The sequence below is a fragment of the Eucyclogobius newberryi genome, unplaced genomic scaffold (assembly GCF_026437365.1).
Source record: "Eucyclogobius newberryi isolate DKJ021-1_F unplaced genomic scaffold, fEucNew1.0.hap1 SCAF_5, whole genome shotgun sequence".
Lineage (NCBI taxonomy): Eukaryota > Metazoa > Chordata > Actinopteri > Gobiiformes > Gobiidae > Eucyclogobius > Eucyclogobius newberryi.
Window position 1 is genome coordinate 35,253,450 of NW_027316167.1, and position 19,661 is coordinate 35,273,110.

The window sequence follows — 19,661 nt, forward strand, 5'->3', positions numbered from 1 at the left end:
ACTAAACCAGGCCTAAAACTGGACTAAACAAAACTTAACTAGGTCTAAAACTGGACTAAGCCAGCTTTAAAATGGGACTTAACCAGGTCTAAAACAACTGGCCTAAACCATGTCCAAACCAGCTTCGATCTTGTTACACATGGTTTCTTTCTGCCCAGTCAAATAAAAGTGTGCAGTTTGTGTTTAAGCCAGAGCCGGGGGAGGAGCCTGAGCCAGGGCCAGGGGCGGGGGCAGGAATCTGGGACATAAGTCTGTCGAAAAGAAAGAAGGAGCTTTTATTGTTCCTGCGCAGCCCACAACACAATACAGACGGAACAGGAGGCAGGAGCGAGGAAGCGAGAAGAGAAGCGCGACAGGGAGAGAAAGAGGAGTGGTCTGGACTTTGGACTGAACCAGGTCTGAACTTGGACTTGCCCACACTTGCTTGGACCACGTTACTCTGCAGGGAAACTCCAGGTAAGAGCCCGTGGTTAGGATTTCTGTGTGAAATGGGAGAAGGCTTTGCTGCTGGTCTGGTGTATCTCGTACATGCTGAGAAGTTTCCCATGTGCTCTGGCAATGTTTACCTTCCAGGGCTTTCAGAAGTTCACTTTTGAAGGAAGGCAACATGTAAGTAACTTGTAATTTAGGGATGGGAATTGATCAGTTTTTATATTTAAAGGATATATCTAGTTTTATAAGACTGTGTTTAGGTTCACAAATGGAACTTCTCTAGTCATATTTACCTGCCTTTTGACCTTTTTTGTGCTTTTGCTGCACATTATATCTCAAAAGTCTCGATATCACAACATTGGCAATCACAACAGAATGAAAATATATCCATGTTTTGGCTTTGATGCGTTTTTATTTTTGACACATTGAGGCAAAAACCTGAAATTATTGTGTGAAAAAAGTAAGTAAAATTGATCTTTCAGTATCCAATATCGTGCAGGCGTACTTCAGATTTGACTCAAACAATAATGACATAAGCATTTGCAGACTTTTATTGCTGAGTCTGGATTTTGGCCAACTGTGTCAAGTGCCTGCTCTCAGTTTGACCTCAGTTTGAAAATAAATGGTATGGTTTATGGCCTCGTAAACAGAAGCGGGCTTCGTTCTGATTCCAGTTGAACTCAATCATTAACAGACGAGATGTTTTGAGAATGTGAAACTGAATCCTCGTCTGTATCACTGTTCCACTATGAAACACACAGCTTTAGGTCAACATTAAACAGCTTTAGGTCAATGTTAAACAGCTTTAGGCCATCATTAAACAGCTTTAAGTCAACATTAAACCGCTTTAGGTCAACATTAATCAACTTTAGATCAACATTAATTAGCTTTAAATCAACATTAAACAGCTTTAGGTCAACATTAAACAGCTTTAGGCCATCATTAAACAGCTTCGGCGATTTGAGAACTCAGGCGGAAGTGCGCATGCCACTCCCCCGTGCGGACTGATGCAACACACACGTGCGTTTGTTTATATTAGCGAGACGGATCGCATCTCTCTTCTCCCGTAGATTTCCGTCTTCTTATGAGTCAACTCGAACAGTCTTTCTCCGTCTTCATTTTGTCCCGTACACTGAGGGAACTATATTATGATAGATGAATGCGCTTAGACACGGGGAAACGTGCTGCTCTCGGGGAACGAACCGCACGCGGCTGCAGGTGAGCGGTAGGTGTGTTTTATGATTGATACGTGGCAGGACTAATCGGCAGTCCACGCCACAAGGAAATAAGACTCAGATTTGGGTCAAAAAAATTGTCCATTCAACCTTTAAGTCAACAGTAAATAGCTTTTGGTCAACATTAAACAGCTTTATGTCAACATTAAACAGCTTTAAGTTAACATCAAACAGCTTTAGGTCAACTTTAAACAGTTTGAGGTTGACATTAAATTGATTTAGGTCGACATTAAGCTGCTTTAGGTTAACATTAATCAGCTTTATATCAACATTAAACAGCTTCAGGTCAACATTAAACAGCTTTAGGTCAACATTAATCAGCTTTAAATCAACATTAAACAGCTTCAGGTCAACATTAAACAGCTTTAAGTCAACAGTAAATAGCTTTTAGTCAACAGTAAATAGCTTTTAGTCAACAGTAAATAGCTTTAGGTCAACATTAAACTGCATTAAGTCAACATTAAACCGCTTTAGGTCAACATTAAACAGCTTTAGGTCAACTTTAAACAGCCTATATAGTGTTAAATGAATAAAATTCACTAGAAAAAATATGAAATTGATTCAAATTGACCAAAGATCAGCACAATTCCCGTTAAGCATTTCTCAAAATCAGTGTGAAGTACTTCAAAACCTTTACTTAAGTTGATTTTTGAATGTGATATTTTTACTTGGACGCATATGTTTGATCGACAAAATCGTCCACCACTCTCTCTGGACCACTGGACTCAGAGGAGACATGACCCTTCAAGACTTGGTGATAGTTTTGTTTGTTTGAGTCCAGTTTGGCTTTGCTTCTGTTGGAGGGAGTGTTTTACCTCTAATGACGACGACGGTCAAGATAACAAACACTGAGCTGGCCATCCGTGTCCTCGGTCATGGCACAAACGTATTTACCTGACCAGCCAAGACAACAGCTTTGACAATACTTTACAAAGACGTTCTGCCTCCCGATCCCCCGAATTTAGTAATCGGACAATCGTTATCTGGACTCTACACTAACTTCAAAACATGTGCCGAGAGATGGAATTAGGATTCAGACAGAGCCGGAATTACTTCGGAAAGACTCGGGGAAACAGTGTTTTTCTGTAAACACATTCCATCAGGATGTCCTAAAGCAGCGTCGCATTAGCTTCCTCTAGGTTCAGTTCAGTTCATATCTTAGATTTACATAAACAACTACTCAATTCACTGACTAACCGAAATCTCTGTTTGTTGCAGCTCTAGGACGAAGAAACAGAGCGGATTTCTGCAGTCAACGAGCAAAGCACTAAACTCTTATGTGTCTGAGGGAAGAGAAGTTAGTTTGTTCTGAGAATAATCAAGAGGAGATATCGTCTCCATTTGAACAGAAAGTAGGCGACACTTGCTGCTCAGTTTAATAATATATAGTCTTTAATGAAACTATTATACAAAGAACATAAATCTACTTGGCCAAATGTCAAAATCTAGAACTTCTTTTACCTTCGATATTTAGCTGCTTCGCTCGTTGATTCTGCAGATATCCACGCTGCTTCTCTGTCCTCTGTGTTATAATTTTGATTGTGTTGTGTGATAATTTATGAACTGCAACTGAGACTTTATAGGCAATTTTTGGCCACATTTCAGACTGATATCCTGTCAACCGCTGCTGTAGTTTGAGTTTGCCTAAGTTGCTGCTGATGTCTGCAGTCTGTCTCTGTCTTTGTCTCTCTAGAGTCTTTTACTGGCACTAAACACAGAGGATTCACTTTACAGACCCACAACAGACACAATACAAAGAATGTGTACATCACAAACTGGGCTCAAATATCTATGAGACCGGAAAAACTCTTTGTCTTTGACTACGTGTTGGATATTTTGGAAAGAAAGCTGAAAAAACGGTGCTTAAACACACTTTTTATTCATCACACCTGGAGCTCATCTGTTACACGTCAATCCCTTTGGAAAAAATCTCATATTAAGAGTTCAAAGGCACATGATTAATAGCTTGAACAACCTGGCGGTTTATAATGTTTTAAAAAAAAAGATTTAAAATACAAATCCTAAGTCTTGTGCTCATTAAAAAGACAAAAACAAATGGAAAATGTATGATCACAACTTAAATTTTAATTAAAAAACAAACAAAACACAACTTCATTGAGGTTTTTGATGAGAAAACACAGAAAGACCAAATTCCACAGTATATTTCACCTTGGTGCGTGTCTTTGTTGTGAGGCTGAAACGTTAGCCGCTCGTGTGGAGGAAGAACAGGTCTGAGTGAGTGTGAGGAGGATCAGGTGACGCTTCGAACTCTGAGGCTGTGATTGTTCTCCTCTGCGTTTGAATGAGCAGCAGACATTTGCAGATGACTGATTTAGAATTTTGGCTGTTGCAAAATTGTGAGTGTGACATTTCCTCCTTTAAGAGCTCAAAACACTGCAGTCTAATAACAAATACAGAGGTCTACGACTCTGCTAAATATTTTGTTCCGTACCTGACATCTAAAAAACGTTTCTGTCCTTAAATAAGCTGTGAGTGAGTATTTCCGTTGAGGCAATTGATTGTTGTGGGTGAGTTGAAGTGTCCTGTATCTCCTTCAGCTGTTAGCAAACAAGCTAACTCTTTACTGCACAATCTTTAGATAACGGTGCATCTCGTAATGTTGAGTGTGCATACTATATAGGCCTACAAATTATATATATATATATGTGTGGGTGTGGGGAGGAGAGAGAGCGAGAGCGAGAGTGAGAGCGAGAGCGAGAGCACCTTAGATTCACAGCCACAAACCGGCCCAGCAGAGCCAGGCCGCCGCAGAAGGAGGCGCAAGAGTTGAATACTGGCATTAAGCGCAATATTTTGTGACTGTGACAGACACAGAGGTGCAGGGGCCAAGTGTCACTGCAGAGCCCATGTCCTGGTTCGGCCCTGCACATGGAGCCTGGTATGGCCATCCTAACAGCAGTTGTCTCAAAGAGCGTCAATGAGGAAATTAGCAAATTAATTTGCAGATAGACTGTGGGGCCAGAACCATCAGGAGGAGAGAGGGAGGTTCATCTAGAGACAGTTCATCCAGGCAGATGAAGAGCCTTTCATCTAGAGTAGAGAGAGTTCTTCCAGATGAGGAGCATCTGCATCAGCAGTGTCTGAAACAGAACTAAGTGGAAGGAGGAGAGGAACATGCGAACAGCAACGGACAGAAACAGGAGAACTTTCATTGTTGCCTTTTTATGTTTTGAATATGTTAAACATAAAAAAAACATTTTTAAAAATAAATATTGTTGGTAGTAAAAGTAGTATTTAGCAGAGGATAGTGCTCAAGCTGCCATACTTCACCCATGGTGTCTCCTTGGGCAGCGTAACAAGGAAACTGTAGGTTTATATTTCTGTTCCTAACTGGCTTAAAGCGATTTCAAAGAGCAACATTTTCAGCCTGGTCTTAAATGAAGAGACTGTGCTGGCCTCTTTAACATGGACAGGAGCTGATTCCATAATACAGGAGCTTGGTAGCTAAACGCTCTACCTAATACTGTGCTTTTAGAGACTCTTGGGACCACCAGAAGTCCTTCAAATGGTGACTTTTTGATCTGTGTTAGATCACAGTGAAAGATGCTCATGTGCAGCGATGTCGCCGCTCCCATAACGCACAAAACACTCAGTGCAGAGCATCAAGTGCTCAAGGGGCACCAGCCTGATCAGGCACTTTGGATTGAATGACTTAATAGGCTATTTGTGCAGCAGCTGCACTGTTCCTTTGGCCATTAAACAGTGAGTCTGCAGTAGGCCTACTCGGTCTTTAGCTCTTTACCAATTCAAACCAGGAAGTGTCCTCTCTCTCTCACTCTCACTCTCTCGCTCATAATAAACAGCTTATTGCTCATAATATTTCATCTAAAATGCACCAGAATACACCAGTCATTTTAATTGTTTTTGTAGAAAACGTCTTGGTTGTTCGAATTGTGATTTATGCAATATTTACAAAAGTCAATTTAAATACATATTTTTTACATATTTGAGGGGGTTGGGGGCCCCACTGAGTATCTCTGCTTGGGTCACTCAAATGGCTGGTAGCGGCCGCGGTTGTGTTAGCCAGTGATGATGTGTGTACAAATGTGCTGTTTTCCCCCACACTCTTCATCCTTCTTTAAACTGAAGTTCCTCCCTTTATCTTCAGACTCTGTGTTGTCCCCAGACTCTCCTTCTCCCTCTCGATCTGGGCTTTAATTAACTCATAAATCAAACTTGGACATTGCTCCTGTTTACAGCCGCCACACTTCGGTCTGACTCCGTCACTCAACGGCTATATACGTTTATTTTTCTCTCTCAAGGTAAAAAAAATGCACAAAAACGAATGAAGCAACAACAATAAGATTACAGACAATAGCTTGATCGTCTTAGTTTTTACTCCTCTAAAACTACTTTTTTTCATTCATTTCTTTATTTAGGTCATCTGGACATTTACAACTAAAGATTCCACCCAAATAAATAAATAAAAATCCCCAATAAATCCAAATAAATGCAAATAATACCAAATAAATCAACCTTGGCCGGGAGTTGGCAGAAACTCAAGCTTGGCAGAACACAAAGTCTTTTTAGTTCAATTTATCGTCCAAAAAATTTACCTAAATGTATGTAAATAACTTTATTTATCTGGCTGCTTTTGTCACATTTAACTTTATTTCATCTTTCAGAAAATTCGGTTTGGTAAAACCAGTCAGGAACTTGAGAAACAGTGACATGTCAGACCACGAGAATGAAAGAAAACTACATATGTCACTGTTAAATCATGATGTTTTTTCTCACAATAGTCGTAACATTTAATATCGTGGTGTCTCTATCTTCAATAAAACACTGCATTTCTAAACAGTATCTCCATAATCTAACCTTTATTTGGTTGATATTGTATTTCAAATGTCTCTAGATATATTAGACTCGTCATAGTTTTAAAAATGTATTTATATAATAGAATGTATTGTTTATCTATTTGACTAATAAAACTAATAACCAACCACTAAAATAACCATAGTTGCTGCCCAATATTTCAAACGTAATGTTGTATTGACTTGATCTGAATACATCGCCCACCACGCGCCACGTTTATTTGTTTATTTCTCTTGAATAAGAAAGAAATTGGAACTGGAGATGATCAATAATAAGAGAAAAGTGTATTTTGCTGATCTGTGTGTGGCGTAGCTCTCGGTGTCACATCCAGCCGTTCTTTCACACAACAGAAGACAAAGAGCCTTTCCTCCGTTAAACTGGTTCAGACGAGCTGCAGAGGTTTCGACACGGCGTTAACTCAATTTAAAAAGACATTAATTTCCACTTCCTGTATTAACCGAGCGTCAGACTTGAGCAATCACCTGAAGATAGAGCGGCTCCTTCAGGGTTTACTTTCAGGCTAATGGAAGTTTGAGGATCGTTTGTCACAAAGGTCGGCGATTGGGCTGAAAATATCACGTTAAAACTTCTCCAGCGGCCTGATTTATAACGATTTTACTTTCGAATTTCTGAGTGCACGGCAGCGGCGGTGCACTCGGTGGTGTTTAGTTACTCCTGTAGTCATAAGGCGCTGGTACAGCTGGCAGCCCGGTGTAAACGCTCTCTCTTCTCTCTCACACTTATTGTGCTTTATCTCCTATATTTTGTAAATATAGTTAGGATATTTTTTCTATTTTACTGTACGATAGGGGACACGCGCTGGAATAGTTTTTTAATTCAACTGTTTTTGACTTTTTTCGGCTGGATTTGAGCGTTTTTCGTTGCGTTCGTTGTGTTGTTGTGACGTGAGCTAGCTCCGAGCGAGCCCCCCCCCGCGCCCTCCGGCCGCGCTAAAGTACGGCGTGTCGTCGGTACACGTTTATATACACGTTTATATGAAAGAGGAACTTCACGAACGATCGGGACACGCACTGGAATCGCTTTAAATTAACTTGTTTTGACTTTATTCGGCTGGATTGAGTGTTTTCGTCGTGTCGTTGCGATGTGTCTTGGCTCTGAGTCCCCCGGCCCCGCCCCCCGGCTCCGGCCCCGCCCCCCGGCTCCGGCGCCGTACCGCGTTTCCACAAAGGAGGAACTCATGAAACTGCGGAGAACAGTCGTCTTACCGGAGATCGTCACGTTATCCCGTCGCAATACTGACCTAACCTAATACTGATGTGCAATTCTGTCGTATGTGCAATTACTGTGAAATTCATGTGCAATTCATGTGCAATTACTGTGAAATTCATGTGCAATTCATGTGCAATTACTGTGAAATTCATGTGCAATCTATGTGCTGTCGTGACACATATTCATGTGCAATTACTGTCGGGATCACATGCAATGGTATTTATTTATTTATTTGTCTATGGGAGTTTTTATTTATTTATAGGAGATCTTCTACTGAAAGTGTTTTTCAGACTTCCTATAAGTGATCTGTTCTTCTGTATCTACCTCTGTATCTACCTGCGTTGCACCAATGAAATTTCCCCATGTGGGACAATAAAGGAATATCTTATCTTAGTCACAGCTGCCCTGGGGCTGACTAACAGAAGCGTGTGTGGCGGCACTGTTAAATCACAATCTGATATTTTCTAGAGTTGTTCGGTCTTTTTTACACACATCTAAAGTCATGCAGTTTTGATAATGATATGATATATATATTAGTATAATGAGTATTAGTGCTCTTCTGATCCTCAACACGTCGGTGCGCGTTTTAATATAATAAGCCATGTTTCAGTAAAGACTTTTTAGAGTCCTTGGTCTGCACATTTCTCCCCCTTAGCCCACCATTAACTTCTAATTGAAATGGAAGAATTCATCCCTCATCTCCAAAGACCGCCTCACTTTTAATACACTAGAACATCCACAAAATGCTCCCCAACTTCTCTTTAAAATTGCTGCAAGACTAATCATAATGAAGTGAAAAGTGCAAGCACAATATTGAACTGTCAGCGTGGCCACACAGAGCACACGTTTGTGACTGACGGCGAGGCGGGTGTCGTTCAGTTTAGTTTAGTTTATTAAGATCCCCTTTAGCTCCTGCCATACCAGTTGCTATTCTTCCTTGGGTCCACTTAAATTCACATATACATAATATAGTACACACATACACGCATATACAAAATGTTTTTTTTACTACTTGTACATCTAGGACTGCAGTTCACCATACACTGGAGCTGTCCAACTGTCAGTGTAGTGCTGAAGTGTTCAGGTCCTGCAAGACTTAGAAAGGGATTGAAAGCATATAATTTATAGTGAAAATTGCTGCAAAAAGAGATGAATAAAAATGAAAAACGTGATGCCGTTCCCCCCTGTTGCACTGACCTCGGAGCTCTGCAGAGTGGCTGTGGGAAAGGATCTGTGAGAGGTCTATTCAACCTGGACACGGCAGCGTTCTGGAGATGTTTTCAGGTCATTAGACCAGTGTTCTGGTGCGTTTCCTCTGAGTCGATGTAAAACACAATCTGCAAGTGACCTGTCCAAATACACCAGGCGTGAGGCTGTCTAAAAGCTGCTAACGCTGTAGTTTGGACCTCCACAAACTCTAAAATGAATCTTATTTTAGCAGGTCATGTTCAGTCTTCACTCAGAATGCTCCTGGATGTGTTTGAAATGTGAACTTTGATCTTGTTTTTCCAAAAGGCAAATTGCAAAATATGTGCAATTGCAAGGCAGTTGTTCCAAAATTGTTACGCCCCAAATCTGGAGTTTTGTTTTTATATTGAAATGAAAAACAAGTTTACTATGGAAGTTTGTTTGTTTGTTTGTTTGCTTTGGATCCTCATGAACCCTTGCTGTTCTTCCTGGCTTCCACATCATAAAACACTCCTGTAAGTAAAAGTGCATTTGTGTGTGTTCACAGATGAGAGGATGCTGCAGAGTACCGCCGAGGCTCTGAGCCCGACCTGAGCCTCTGTCCACAAAGACTTCCCATGATGCACCTGGTGTGGTGCCGCGGCCGCCTCAAACTGCTGCTGGCCTCAGTCACCGCCCTAGGCCTGCTCACCTGGCTCTACCTGCTCGCCGGGAACCTGGACGGTACGGAATAGACCACTACTATCACATTACTACTGTTACTATTACTACTGCTGTTACGACTATCACTAGTACTACTACTGTTAGTGATAGTAACAGTGGTGACAGTACAATTAGTACTGTTACTACTACTACTACAACTGATACTACTGTTACTATCACTATCAGTACTGTTATTATTACTACTACTGTTACTAATACTACTGTTATTACTATTACTACTGTTACTATTACTACTGCTGTTACGACTATCACTAGTACTACTACTGTTAGTGATAGTAACAGTGGTGACAGTACAATTAGTACTGTTACTACTACTACTACAACTGATACTACTGTTACTATCACTATCAGTACTGTTATTATTACTACTACTGTTACTAATACTACTGTTATTACTATTACTACTGTTACTATTACTACTACTGTTACCAATACTACTGTTATTACTATTACTACAGTTACTATTACTACTACTCTTACCAATACTATTGTTATTACTATTACTACAGTTACTATTACTACTACTCTTACCAATACTACTGTCATTACTATTACTACAGTTACTATTACTACTACTGTTACCAATACTAATGTTACTACTATTACTACAGTTACTATTACAACTACTGTTATTAATACTACTGTTTTTACTATTGCTACAGTTACTATTACTACTACTGTTACCAATACTACTGTTATTACTATTACTACAGTTACTATTACAACTACTGTTACTAATACTACTGTTATTACTATTGCTACAGTTACTATTACTACTACGGTTACCAATACTACTGTTATTACTATTACTACAGTTACTATTACTACTACTGTTACTGCTATTGCTACTGTTACTATTAATGCTACTGTTGCTAATACTACCGTTACCACTAATACTACTGTTAACACTTTTACTATTACTGTTACTACTGTTAGTATTACTGCTACTGTTACTACTGTTACTATTACTAATACTGTTACTACTGTTACTAGAACGATGTTACTACTATTTCAGTTAAAATTTCACACAGAGCCTTTTGAGCAGAAAAGGAAAAGACAAATCCTGTTTTCATTTTAAAGCTCCACTATGCAACCTTTCTGGTGGGGGTCCACTACCTGCTTTTCTCTATGGAGATTTAATTGCTTTGCCTGGAATTTTCCGCTACGGCATTACAGTATCTATCTTGCATTTACTTGATTACAGGGTTAGAGTTACCCTGAAAAACCTGCATTTTTACTGTAAGCAGGGTCGCCTCTCCACAGATCTGGCCTGTAACTGGGCCGCTGCTCATCTTTACAGAGATATCAAATGCCACAGAACATTCTAGGCAAGGGATCAGCTCTATTGAGACAAGCACCTCCATCTGAAAAGTGACATAGTTTAAAATCTGAACCTTCCATGATAGAACATAAACCTGCTGATGCTTCAGTTACAGCTGAATATTAAAATGTCATCCATTTCATAACTGCGGATTGCTCATAATTGTCTTCGCCTTCTTCTGCTATTGTTCTGTCCTCTTTTAACTTCTCGTCAGATCTTTATTATTGGATTACTTTGTTATTAGAACAAGTGAATGTAGCTCTGAGTCATATTACAGACAGTAAAATGTCAATGAAACAATATGAAAAGGCCACGTGCCGTTATCGATCACCAATTAGACTGGTGGTGAATGAATCTGCTGTATTTAACATTTCCCTGTCAACATTTAACAGGGACGCATGAAAACAGAGAACTTTTCTCATTGGGTTTCCCCGGTATAAATAAATAGATAAAAGGAAGTTTAAATGTAGTGCAGTGTATAGTGTAGAGATAAAAATCTCTGATTTGCAGAGGTCTACTTCCTCCTCTTCCTCCTCTGCCCTGCTCGCTGACAGAAAGCGCAGCAGCTCTGTTCCTCCTGCACAGGGAGCGCAGAGGACGGACAGACTCGGGGAGCAGGAGCTCAGATTCATGTCACTTTGCACAGACTGAGAAACAGCAGAATGATGGTCAGATTTCCAGAAGCTGCTGTGAAAAGTGTGTGTGTGATTTCACTGATTTTCAAAATGGGAGGCACATGTAATAGTGTTACTATTACTACTACTGTTACTATTACTACTGTTACTGTTGCTACTATAAGGGTTACTTGTATTCCTACTACTACTACGACTAATACTACTACTACTGTTACTATTACTATACTGTACTATTACTGTTGCTGATTACCACAACATACAGACTACTGCTTCTACAACAACTACACTCAATTCTACATCGTTCACATCCATTTGCAGAAGGAGAAGTTTGACGGCTTAGTGTGAGGCAGAGGAGGCAGAGGAGGAGGAGGCAGAGGAGGAGGCAGAGGAGGAGGCAGAGGAGGAGGCAGAAGAGGAGGCAGAGGAGGAGGCAGAGGAGGAGGCAGAGGAGGAGGCAGAGGAGGAGGCAGAGGAGGAGGCAGAGGAGGAGGCAGAAGAGGAGGCAGAAGAGGAGGCAGAAGAGGAGGCAGAAGAGGAGGCAGAAGAGGAGGCAGAAGAGGAGGCAGAGGAGGAGGCAGAGGAGGAGGCAGAGGAGGAGGCAGAGGAGGAGGCAGAAGAGGAGGCAGAAGAGGAGGCAGAAGAGGAGGCAGAAGAGGAGGCAGAGGAGGAGGCAGAGGAGGAGGCAGAGGAGGAGGCAGAGGAGGAGGCAGAGGAGGAGGCAGAGGAGGAGGCAGAGGAGGAGGCAGAAGAGGAGGCAGAAGAGGAGGCAGAAGAGGAGGCAGAAGAGGAGGCAGAGGAGGAGGCAGAGGAGGAGGCAGAGGAGGAGGCAGAGGAGGAGGCAGAGGAGGAGGAGGCAGAGGAGGAGGAGGCAGAGGAGGAGGAGGCAGAGGAGGAGGAGGCAGAGGAGGAGGAGGCAGAGGAGGAGGAGGCAGAGGAGGAGGCAGAGGAGGAGGCAGAGGAGGAGGCAGAGGAGGAGGCAGAGGAGGAGGCAGAAGAGGAGGCAGAAGAGGAGGCAGAAGAGGAGGCAGAAGAGGAGGCAGAAGAGGAGGCAGAAGAGGAGGCAGAAGAGGAGGCAGAGGAGCGTTGTGGCTGAACAGGCAGGATGACAGAAGGGAAAGTGTGAGTTTGTAAGAGGCGATCGTGAACGGCAAGACATTTTGTTCTAATTTCTTTTCTAAGTTTTTATCGGTACAATCTTTCCCGTTTCCGCGCACTTCTTTAGCTTTTACCACTGACTGTAAAACACCTCGTAAATCTTCCGGACAAAGTTAGAATGCATTAAAGATTAGAAGCTGCGCGGCTGGACTCCCGCCTGGTTCAGACTTTTCCCTCATTCAGTCAGGTTTGTCCTTTCAGAATCTCAACAACAAGAATCGAACCCGCGGCACCGCTCGACCTGAATGTACGGCGGCTTTGTGAAGATTTGGCGTCAGACTCGTCACATTTGGGAGAAAACTGAGCTGCTCAACTAATCTAAGAATCCCATGAATCAGAACGTGTTTGTCGAGCTCTTTGAACTACGGCTTTAGCAGCTTTTACACAGAATAAAACGTCCTGGCAACACAGGGACGATAATATTCTGACAGACCATCAGAAATGTGGCTCGGTTTAGGTTCAAATTTTGCGCAAAATGTGAATTAGCTGTACATTTTTTGCGAGCCGCGACCCGACAAACTGCGGTAGCGGAATCGTATTGATCCGCACGCAGACCCCATAAACAATCGCTTACGAGAATCGCCAATCAAGCCACGCCTCCTGAACTCGCGGGGGTGGAGCATCGGGCTTTAAATGAGTCAATCCATTAAATGATTCAATGTTGCGATTGTAAAAGATGCTTTTGCAGCGCGATCCTGGTCGTGTTTGTGTTCTGCTCTGGGCTCAGACGGAGGAGGCGTTCCCAGCATGCCTCACTGCAGCTGTGGGCGGTGTGATACAGACGCCGAGCCCAGAGTCTGAAACACACAAACACCTCAGATCTTCTGCAGCCCGACCCATAGCGGATCCACACAAACGTTAAAGAAGACACAATATACTCCGGATTACAACTTTACACGAGGGTTTAAAGTTTGTCTGACAGCTTTTTATGATTTTCTAGTTTAGAATTTCTGTGTTGGCGGCGGTTTGTGGAGAAATGGTGGAAAAATCTGTAGAAAATGACGAATGAAGTGGAGCAGAGTTAAATGTGTTGAAGAACTGCAAACAAACGTGTTGTTGTTTTTTGCGTAGTTTGCACAAATAAATACTTAATCTGACCATTCAAACATTTACTCAACAAAATAAAGTTTTTCCGTAACAGTAGAGGACTTTTATTGTCGTTCATGTGTTACTTTTAATGGCGGTCGGCAGGCTGAAAAGGTGCATTTACCGCCACCTACTGTAGTTGTACGTCTTCGAAGTATGTGTTTTACGCTATACCGTAAAAAGAAGAAAAAAAGGGAGGGCAAAAGGGAAAGAAAAAGAGAGTAGAGGATTTTTTGGTTTGGTTGTTTTTAGTGAAGCTTCAAATGTAATTCTCTTAAATTTTAGTGAAATGAGTCGATCAGGAGGTCAAATATGGGGACATTTTCACAGACATTTTCACAGACACGGACGATTCGCACGGGACGAGAACGAACCCCGTCCGAAATGGGCTTTAGTCGCACCAATGACTTCACAGCTCAGTCCGCATGTCATTTACAGATATTGATTTCTGTCTCATGTGGACAGCAGGAGAAGCTCGGTGTCTGGAGGCGTCACACTGATGTCATTTTGTGCCAGAAATAATTGTGTTTTTTTCCAAATAGAATACTGGGTCTGAATCGATATTGAGCTTTATCAAAAATAAACCTGATGATGTCTGTTTGATGTCGTAGCGCAGTGTGATCTGTGTTTTTCTCTGCTGCTGTGGGTGTCGGATACAAGAAACTCAAATATGTACAGGAAAGTGTCATTTTATAGCCTCCCTCTGATGATTGAGCTGCTTTACCTCCAGAGTAAGACATGGCACCATCAGATGTTTGTGTTACAATTATTATCACTTTGACCAAACAGTGAAATATTTAATTCCTTTCATTAACATTTGGAAAGCATTTTTATTTGTTTATTCTAAAACTGTCAGGATTATTGTTATAAATCAGATGATTATTATATTTTTTATTGTTACTACTGTTGTTATTATGGTTCTCATTATTGTGACATTAAAATGCGGAGCTCCACTTCCTGTTCCATTCATTTCTTATGGGGAATTAGCCGATTTTCTCTAAAATAAATGAATAATGAATGAAGATGTGAAGTGAGTTCCAGAATGATAGTCACAGCAGCATGGCATGTTCAGACCTTTACGTAGCATGTAAATACTTCACCTGGAGACGTCTATATGTTTATAAAAGTAAGTGTTTTTGCATTTAACATACAAAAAATGCAATCAATAATGTTCAAAAAACAGCACACACTGAACTTATCTATGTTAGCCTTTAGCTTTGAGGGAAAACACTTTTATAAACACAGAGGCTTTCTCTGGTGACATTTACATGGTACGTGGAAGTCTTAACCTGCTGCAGTGATTCTCCATCTGGAACTTGCTCTCTGCTGTCACTGCTTTTAATTTTACTTTGTTTGAGCAAGACTCGGCTAATTCACAGAATGAACGGAAGTGAAGATCTGCACTTTTACTGCAACTGGAAGTAATCGGGCCTATAGAGCTGATTCACGTGATGTCACACGAGCGCCCCCATCGTCTGCTGATCGTGTTTGTCTGCTTCCATTTACAACAAAACACGGTTCGAAGAGGCCCAAAACCTCATTAATGATATTGGACACTTTACTATAATCAAGATGGTGAAGTATTATGTGGCAGTTGGTGCAGCAACCAGGAAGATAAACAGAGAGATCTGAAGTTCTATCGGATACTGAGAAACCCAGAAGAGCTCTATGGACAGCTGCCATAAAACGTTTTAATTGGGAACCAAACGATCAGACTATGTAGACGTCATTTTATATCTGTTAACTATTTGTAGTTGAATTGAAACTGTCACTCACTCGCACGGCGGAGGGAGCCGGGTACGAGATATCTGATTTATGCATCAAATATGGATCTGAGTTGATTGATCACAGCTTTTCTAAATATTGACCTCTGTGTAGCTCATCGAAGGAGTTTGTGGAATCTGAAAGCTCTGGAGCCTCCATAATTTACGTTTGAGATCACTTTCCACGCTCTATCAGTGCAAAGGAACGCAACAAGGGAAGGACAAGGGGGCGGCAACGTATGACAAGGGGACGGCAACGTATGACAAGGGGACGGCAACGTATGACAAGGGGACGGCAACGTATGACAAGGGGACGGCAACGTATGACAAGGGGACGGCAACGTATGACAAGGGGACGGCAACGTATGACAAGGGGACGGCAACGTATGACAAGGGGACGGCAACGTATGACAAGGGGACGGCAACGTATGACAAGGGGACGGCAACGTATGACAAGGGGACGGCAACGTATGACAAGGGGACGGCAACGTATGCGATGACCTGGTTTTGTGACGTCGGTGAATGAGTTCTATTGTGAAAAGAGCCTATTGTGAAGAGGACCCATTGTGAGACGGGCCTATCGTACATACTCTCCTGAGACACTGTCACTGCTGTATGAAGTGAGTTTTAAATTATTAAAGTCAATCAAACCTGATTTTTACTGACTCAAAAACTTGAAAAACCAAACCAGTTTTAAATACTTTTCAGTGGTCCAAATGTATTCTTCACTGCAGTGAGTTTAAAGGTGTTTTTTCAACAACTAAGCCTTCACTCTAATGCTAACAACAACTAGCATGCTAACAGCACACTTCCTGGTTCATGGGGATAAAAGGCGCACAGATATTTGTTTTTCTCTGGAATAGATTATTTTACAATCTATCTTTGCTGGGGTAAAACTGAAATTACTTTATTTCATTACAAAACCCGGACAGACCCTTTAAGAAAAAATTTCAAAACTTCTCATGAAAAAAGAAGAAAAAATCTTTTGACTTTCATAACATTACAATGCCAGAAAAGTATGAATTGAATTAAGAACATGCTCTTCTCTCCTTTTGTCTTGTGTCATGTCGTTCTTTTTGGACACAGCCTCTGAACTCGACACCGAAGTGCGATTCTGCTCCGATTCCTGTTTTTCGCCCCATTCTCCCCGTTCTTATAATAGCGGCGGGCCGAATGCATTGTGGGAGCTTTGCACTTTGTCGTGATGAGTTCATTTCAGCGTCGCTCGTGTGTGAATGAAGTGGAAACTCTCACATCGATCTCATGGAGCATTTTCTTTGCTACAAACTAAAAGACTGAAAGAAGTCATGTTTCTGCTCATGTTCAGGGCTGTGCGGTTTTACAGTTTAGTCAAATTGAGATCGCTCAATGTTTCTGAAACTCGTTCTGGGAAGAATCAGAGTCAGTTTGTTGTCCAACCCCCCCAAAAAAATTTTTACTACGACTTTTTACATAAATCTATTTTTATGTGAGATGCTGACTTTTTTTTCACTCGGACGCCAGAGTCACGTGACCCGCGGTGAGGAGAAAGTCGTGACCTGAGTGTCCGAATTGCTCTGTGATTGGGTGCAATACAAAGTCTACTGAATAGTGCGGGGCTGTGGAGTGAAGGAGGGGTCAGGGGACGAGGGTGGACACTCGGTCGCAGCCTGTCCAAACCTGCAGCAGCAGCTTTATCCTCCTCATAGTCACCACAGAAAATCTAGGAAGGATCTGAACTCTGATTTTCCTCTGCAGAGCTTGTTTGTGCTTCTAATTAGAATAAATCAGAGTCTCAGCGTCACAAAGAGTCCAGGCGTTTGTTTGTTTGTTTGTTTGTTTGTTTGTTTGTGCTCTAAAGGTTGGAAAGTCAGCCATCGTGAGAAATCAAATGTGTGTGTGGTTTCCCCGCAGGCGGTCGCACCCTGCTCCTCCCGCCCTGCCTCAGCCTCTGTCCGGCCCCTCAGCTCCTGGACCGCGCCGCGCTGGAGTCCCGGGTCCGAGAGGTGGAGGAGGAGAACCGTCAGATCCGCCTCCAGCTCGGCCAATCGCAGGCCTCGGCTCAGTTGCCCCAGGACGGGACGCAGCAGTGGGGAGCGTCGGCCGATACGGGGCCGGAGGACGGGGACAACACGGCAGAGGACAGGGGCAACAACACGGACTGCGCCAGAGCGTCCCCTGTCAGCAAGTGCGAGGTGAGAAGTGCATCTTGGGTAAAGGGCCAATCACGACGGGCCGACTTTAAAACAGAACTGTATTCTGATTATCCCCGTTCTTTGGACTCTAAAACACAAAAGAAAAGAGCTTTTCTTTTATAACAAAAACAGGAGAATTACAAAATCTAAATGTGAAAAAAGAACACAATATTTATTCCTAAATATTCTCTGTATAAAAACCTTCTGTCTCCTCATTTCAACTTTTATTTGGCTGATAGTGCATATTGAAATAATTGTTCGATCAATTTTATTTTGAACTTATCGACTGATAAAATAGCTGCCTGCCCTTGTAGAGTAGCTAAAAAACTTCAAGAGTACTGTTACTTCAAGATAATCGCTTTCAAGTGGAAGTACAAAGTAGTGCTCCAAGAATTTAATCGAATAAGAGTGAAAATACATTTTGGAAACACCCGTTCAGGGATGGAAAGTAATACTCAGACTAAATCTGAATCTCTTTCTACAATAATACGTACTAAATACTTTTGTGAGTGGAATTTTAAGCCTGTACTTTAATTCATTCCAATTCTAGATGCAAATGCAATCGCCCGCTCACATTGACTTAATTTGGCTTTAAACTGTTTAAAGGTCCCATAACATGCAAAATCGACTTTTCAGAGCTTTTAAACCTTCTTACATTGCTATTTGTGCTTCACATCCACACATCCAGAGTGTTTTTTGGATTGATTCCCGCAGTTTTTAGCTATATTACAGACTATCTCCTTTCCTCCAATCTCCAAACTGACGGGCGGTGGGTGCAAGACCGCGTCATAAGGGCAAGCACGCGTCACCATCCCCCCTCTCCACCCCCCTCCCCCCCTCCCCTCCTGCCTCCCGCCTGCCGCCTCCCGCCCTCTTCCCCCCAGCTCCGCGCTGCTCCAGGCTCCCGTGTCTCCCCACAAGCCCATTCCGGAGTTTTTCTGCTTCGATTTACGTCAAAACACGGTTCAAAGAGGCCCAAAACTTCATTAATGATATCACACTCTTTACTATTATCACAATGGTGAAGGTTTATGTGGCACTTGATGCAGCAACCGGGAAAATAAACGGAGAGAAGTTCTATCCGATACCGAAAAACCAGGAAATAAGAGCGCGATGGACATAAGACTTTTATTTTATATATATATATATATATATATATATATATCTGTTCTGCGCACGCTGTAGAATAAACACCAGATTTATTTCGGCTCAAAGTAGTGTTGATCTGAAGTTCCATCGTTTCTCACTCAGTCGCGCGGCAGGAGCGGCGCACTGCGGAGAAGACAGCTGTGGGGCAACAACTACGTCACGGGTGGGCGGGGCACACACGCGCTCTGAGACTACGTCACAGGTTGGACGGGGGAGCCAGATCGCTCTTCGCAAGGGTGGGGGCGAATATCAAACCAAGCCGTTTGCATTTCCGGGTTGGTGAGGGGGTCCAAGGTCTGTGTGATATTTCTTAACTATTATGTTAAGGGTGTTGCACAACACTTATTATTATCAATTATACACTTAAGATAGACTATGAAACGTGAAAAAAAAGCATGTTATGGCACCTTTAATTAATCAACTTTACATATATAGAAAAGAAAAGACATTTCTAGTCATGTAACTGTATTTACTGTAGTACACATTTTCAGTTATCTTTCCATTACAAAGTAAGAGTAAACATAAGAGTATGAGTTTATGTCTAATTAATAATTTCGTAACAATTTAAATGACAGAGCACTGAAAAACGCACAAAACCGGGTATTTTCAAAGGAAAGACACAAAAAGCAGAGCAAGAAACTCAAAATGCAAGTGGAGCTTAGAAACTATCCTGGTGCTAAACATTGGACAAATATCAATATATCTGCTGATGATGTCATGTGACAGTGTTTTAT

General features: G+C 41.9%; 1 protein-coding gene across 1 annotated transcript in view; it reads left to right on the top strand.

Annotated features, from left to right (window-relative positions):
- Nucleotides 1–331: 331 nt before the first annotated feature.
- Nucleotides 332–19,661, top strand: part of large2 (LARGE xylosyl- and glucuronyltransferase 2) — a 56,909-nt gene continuing 37,579 nt past the window's right edge. The window contains exons 1-3 of the mRNA XM_072465506.1: nucleotides 332–456; nucleotides 9,469–9,644; nucleotides 17,498–17,778. Of these exons, the coding sequence (XP_072321607.1) occupies nucleotides 9,539–9,644; nucleotides 17,498–17,778 (387 nt within the window). The 5' untranslated portion in view covers nucleotides 332–456; nucleotides 9,469–9,538. The remainder of the gene's footprint in view (nucleotides 457–9,468; nucleotides 9,645–17,497; nucleotides 17,779–19,661) is intronic.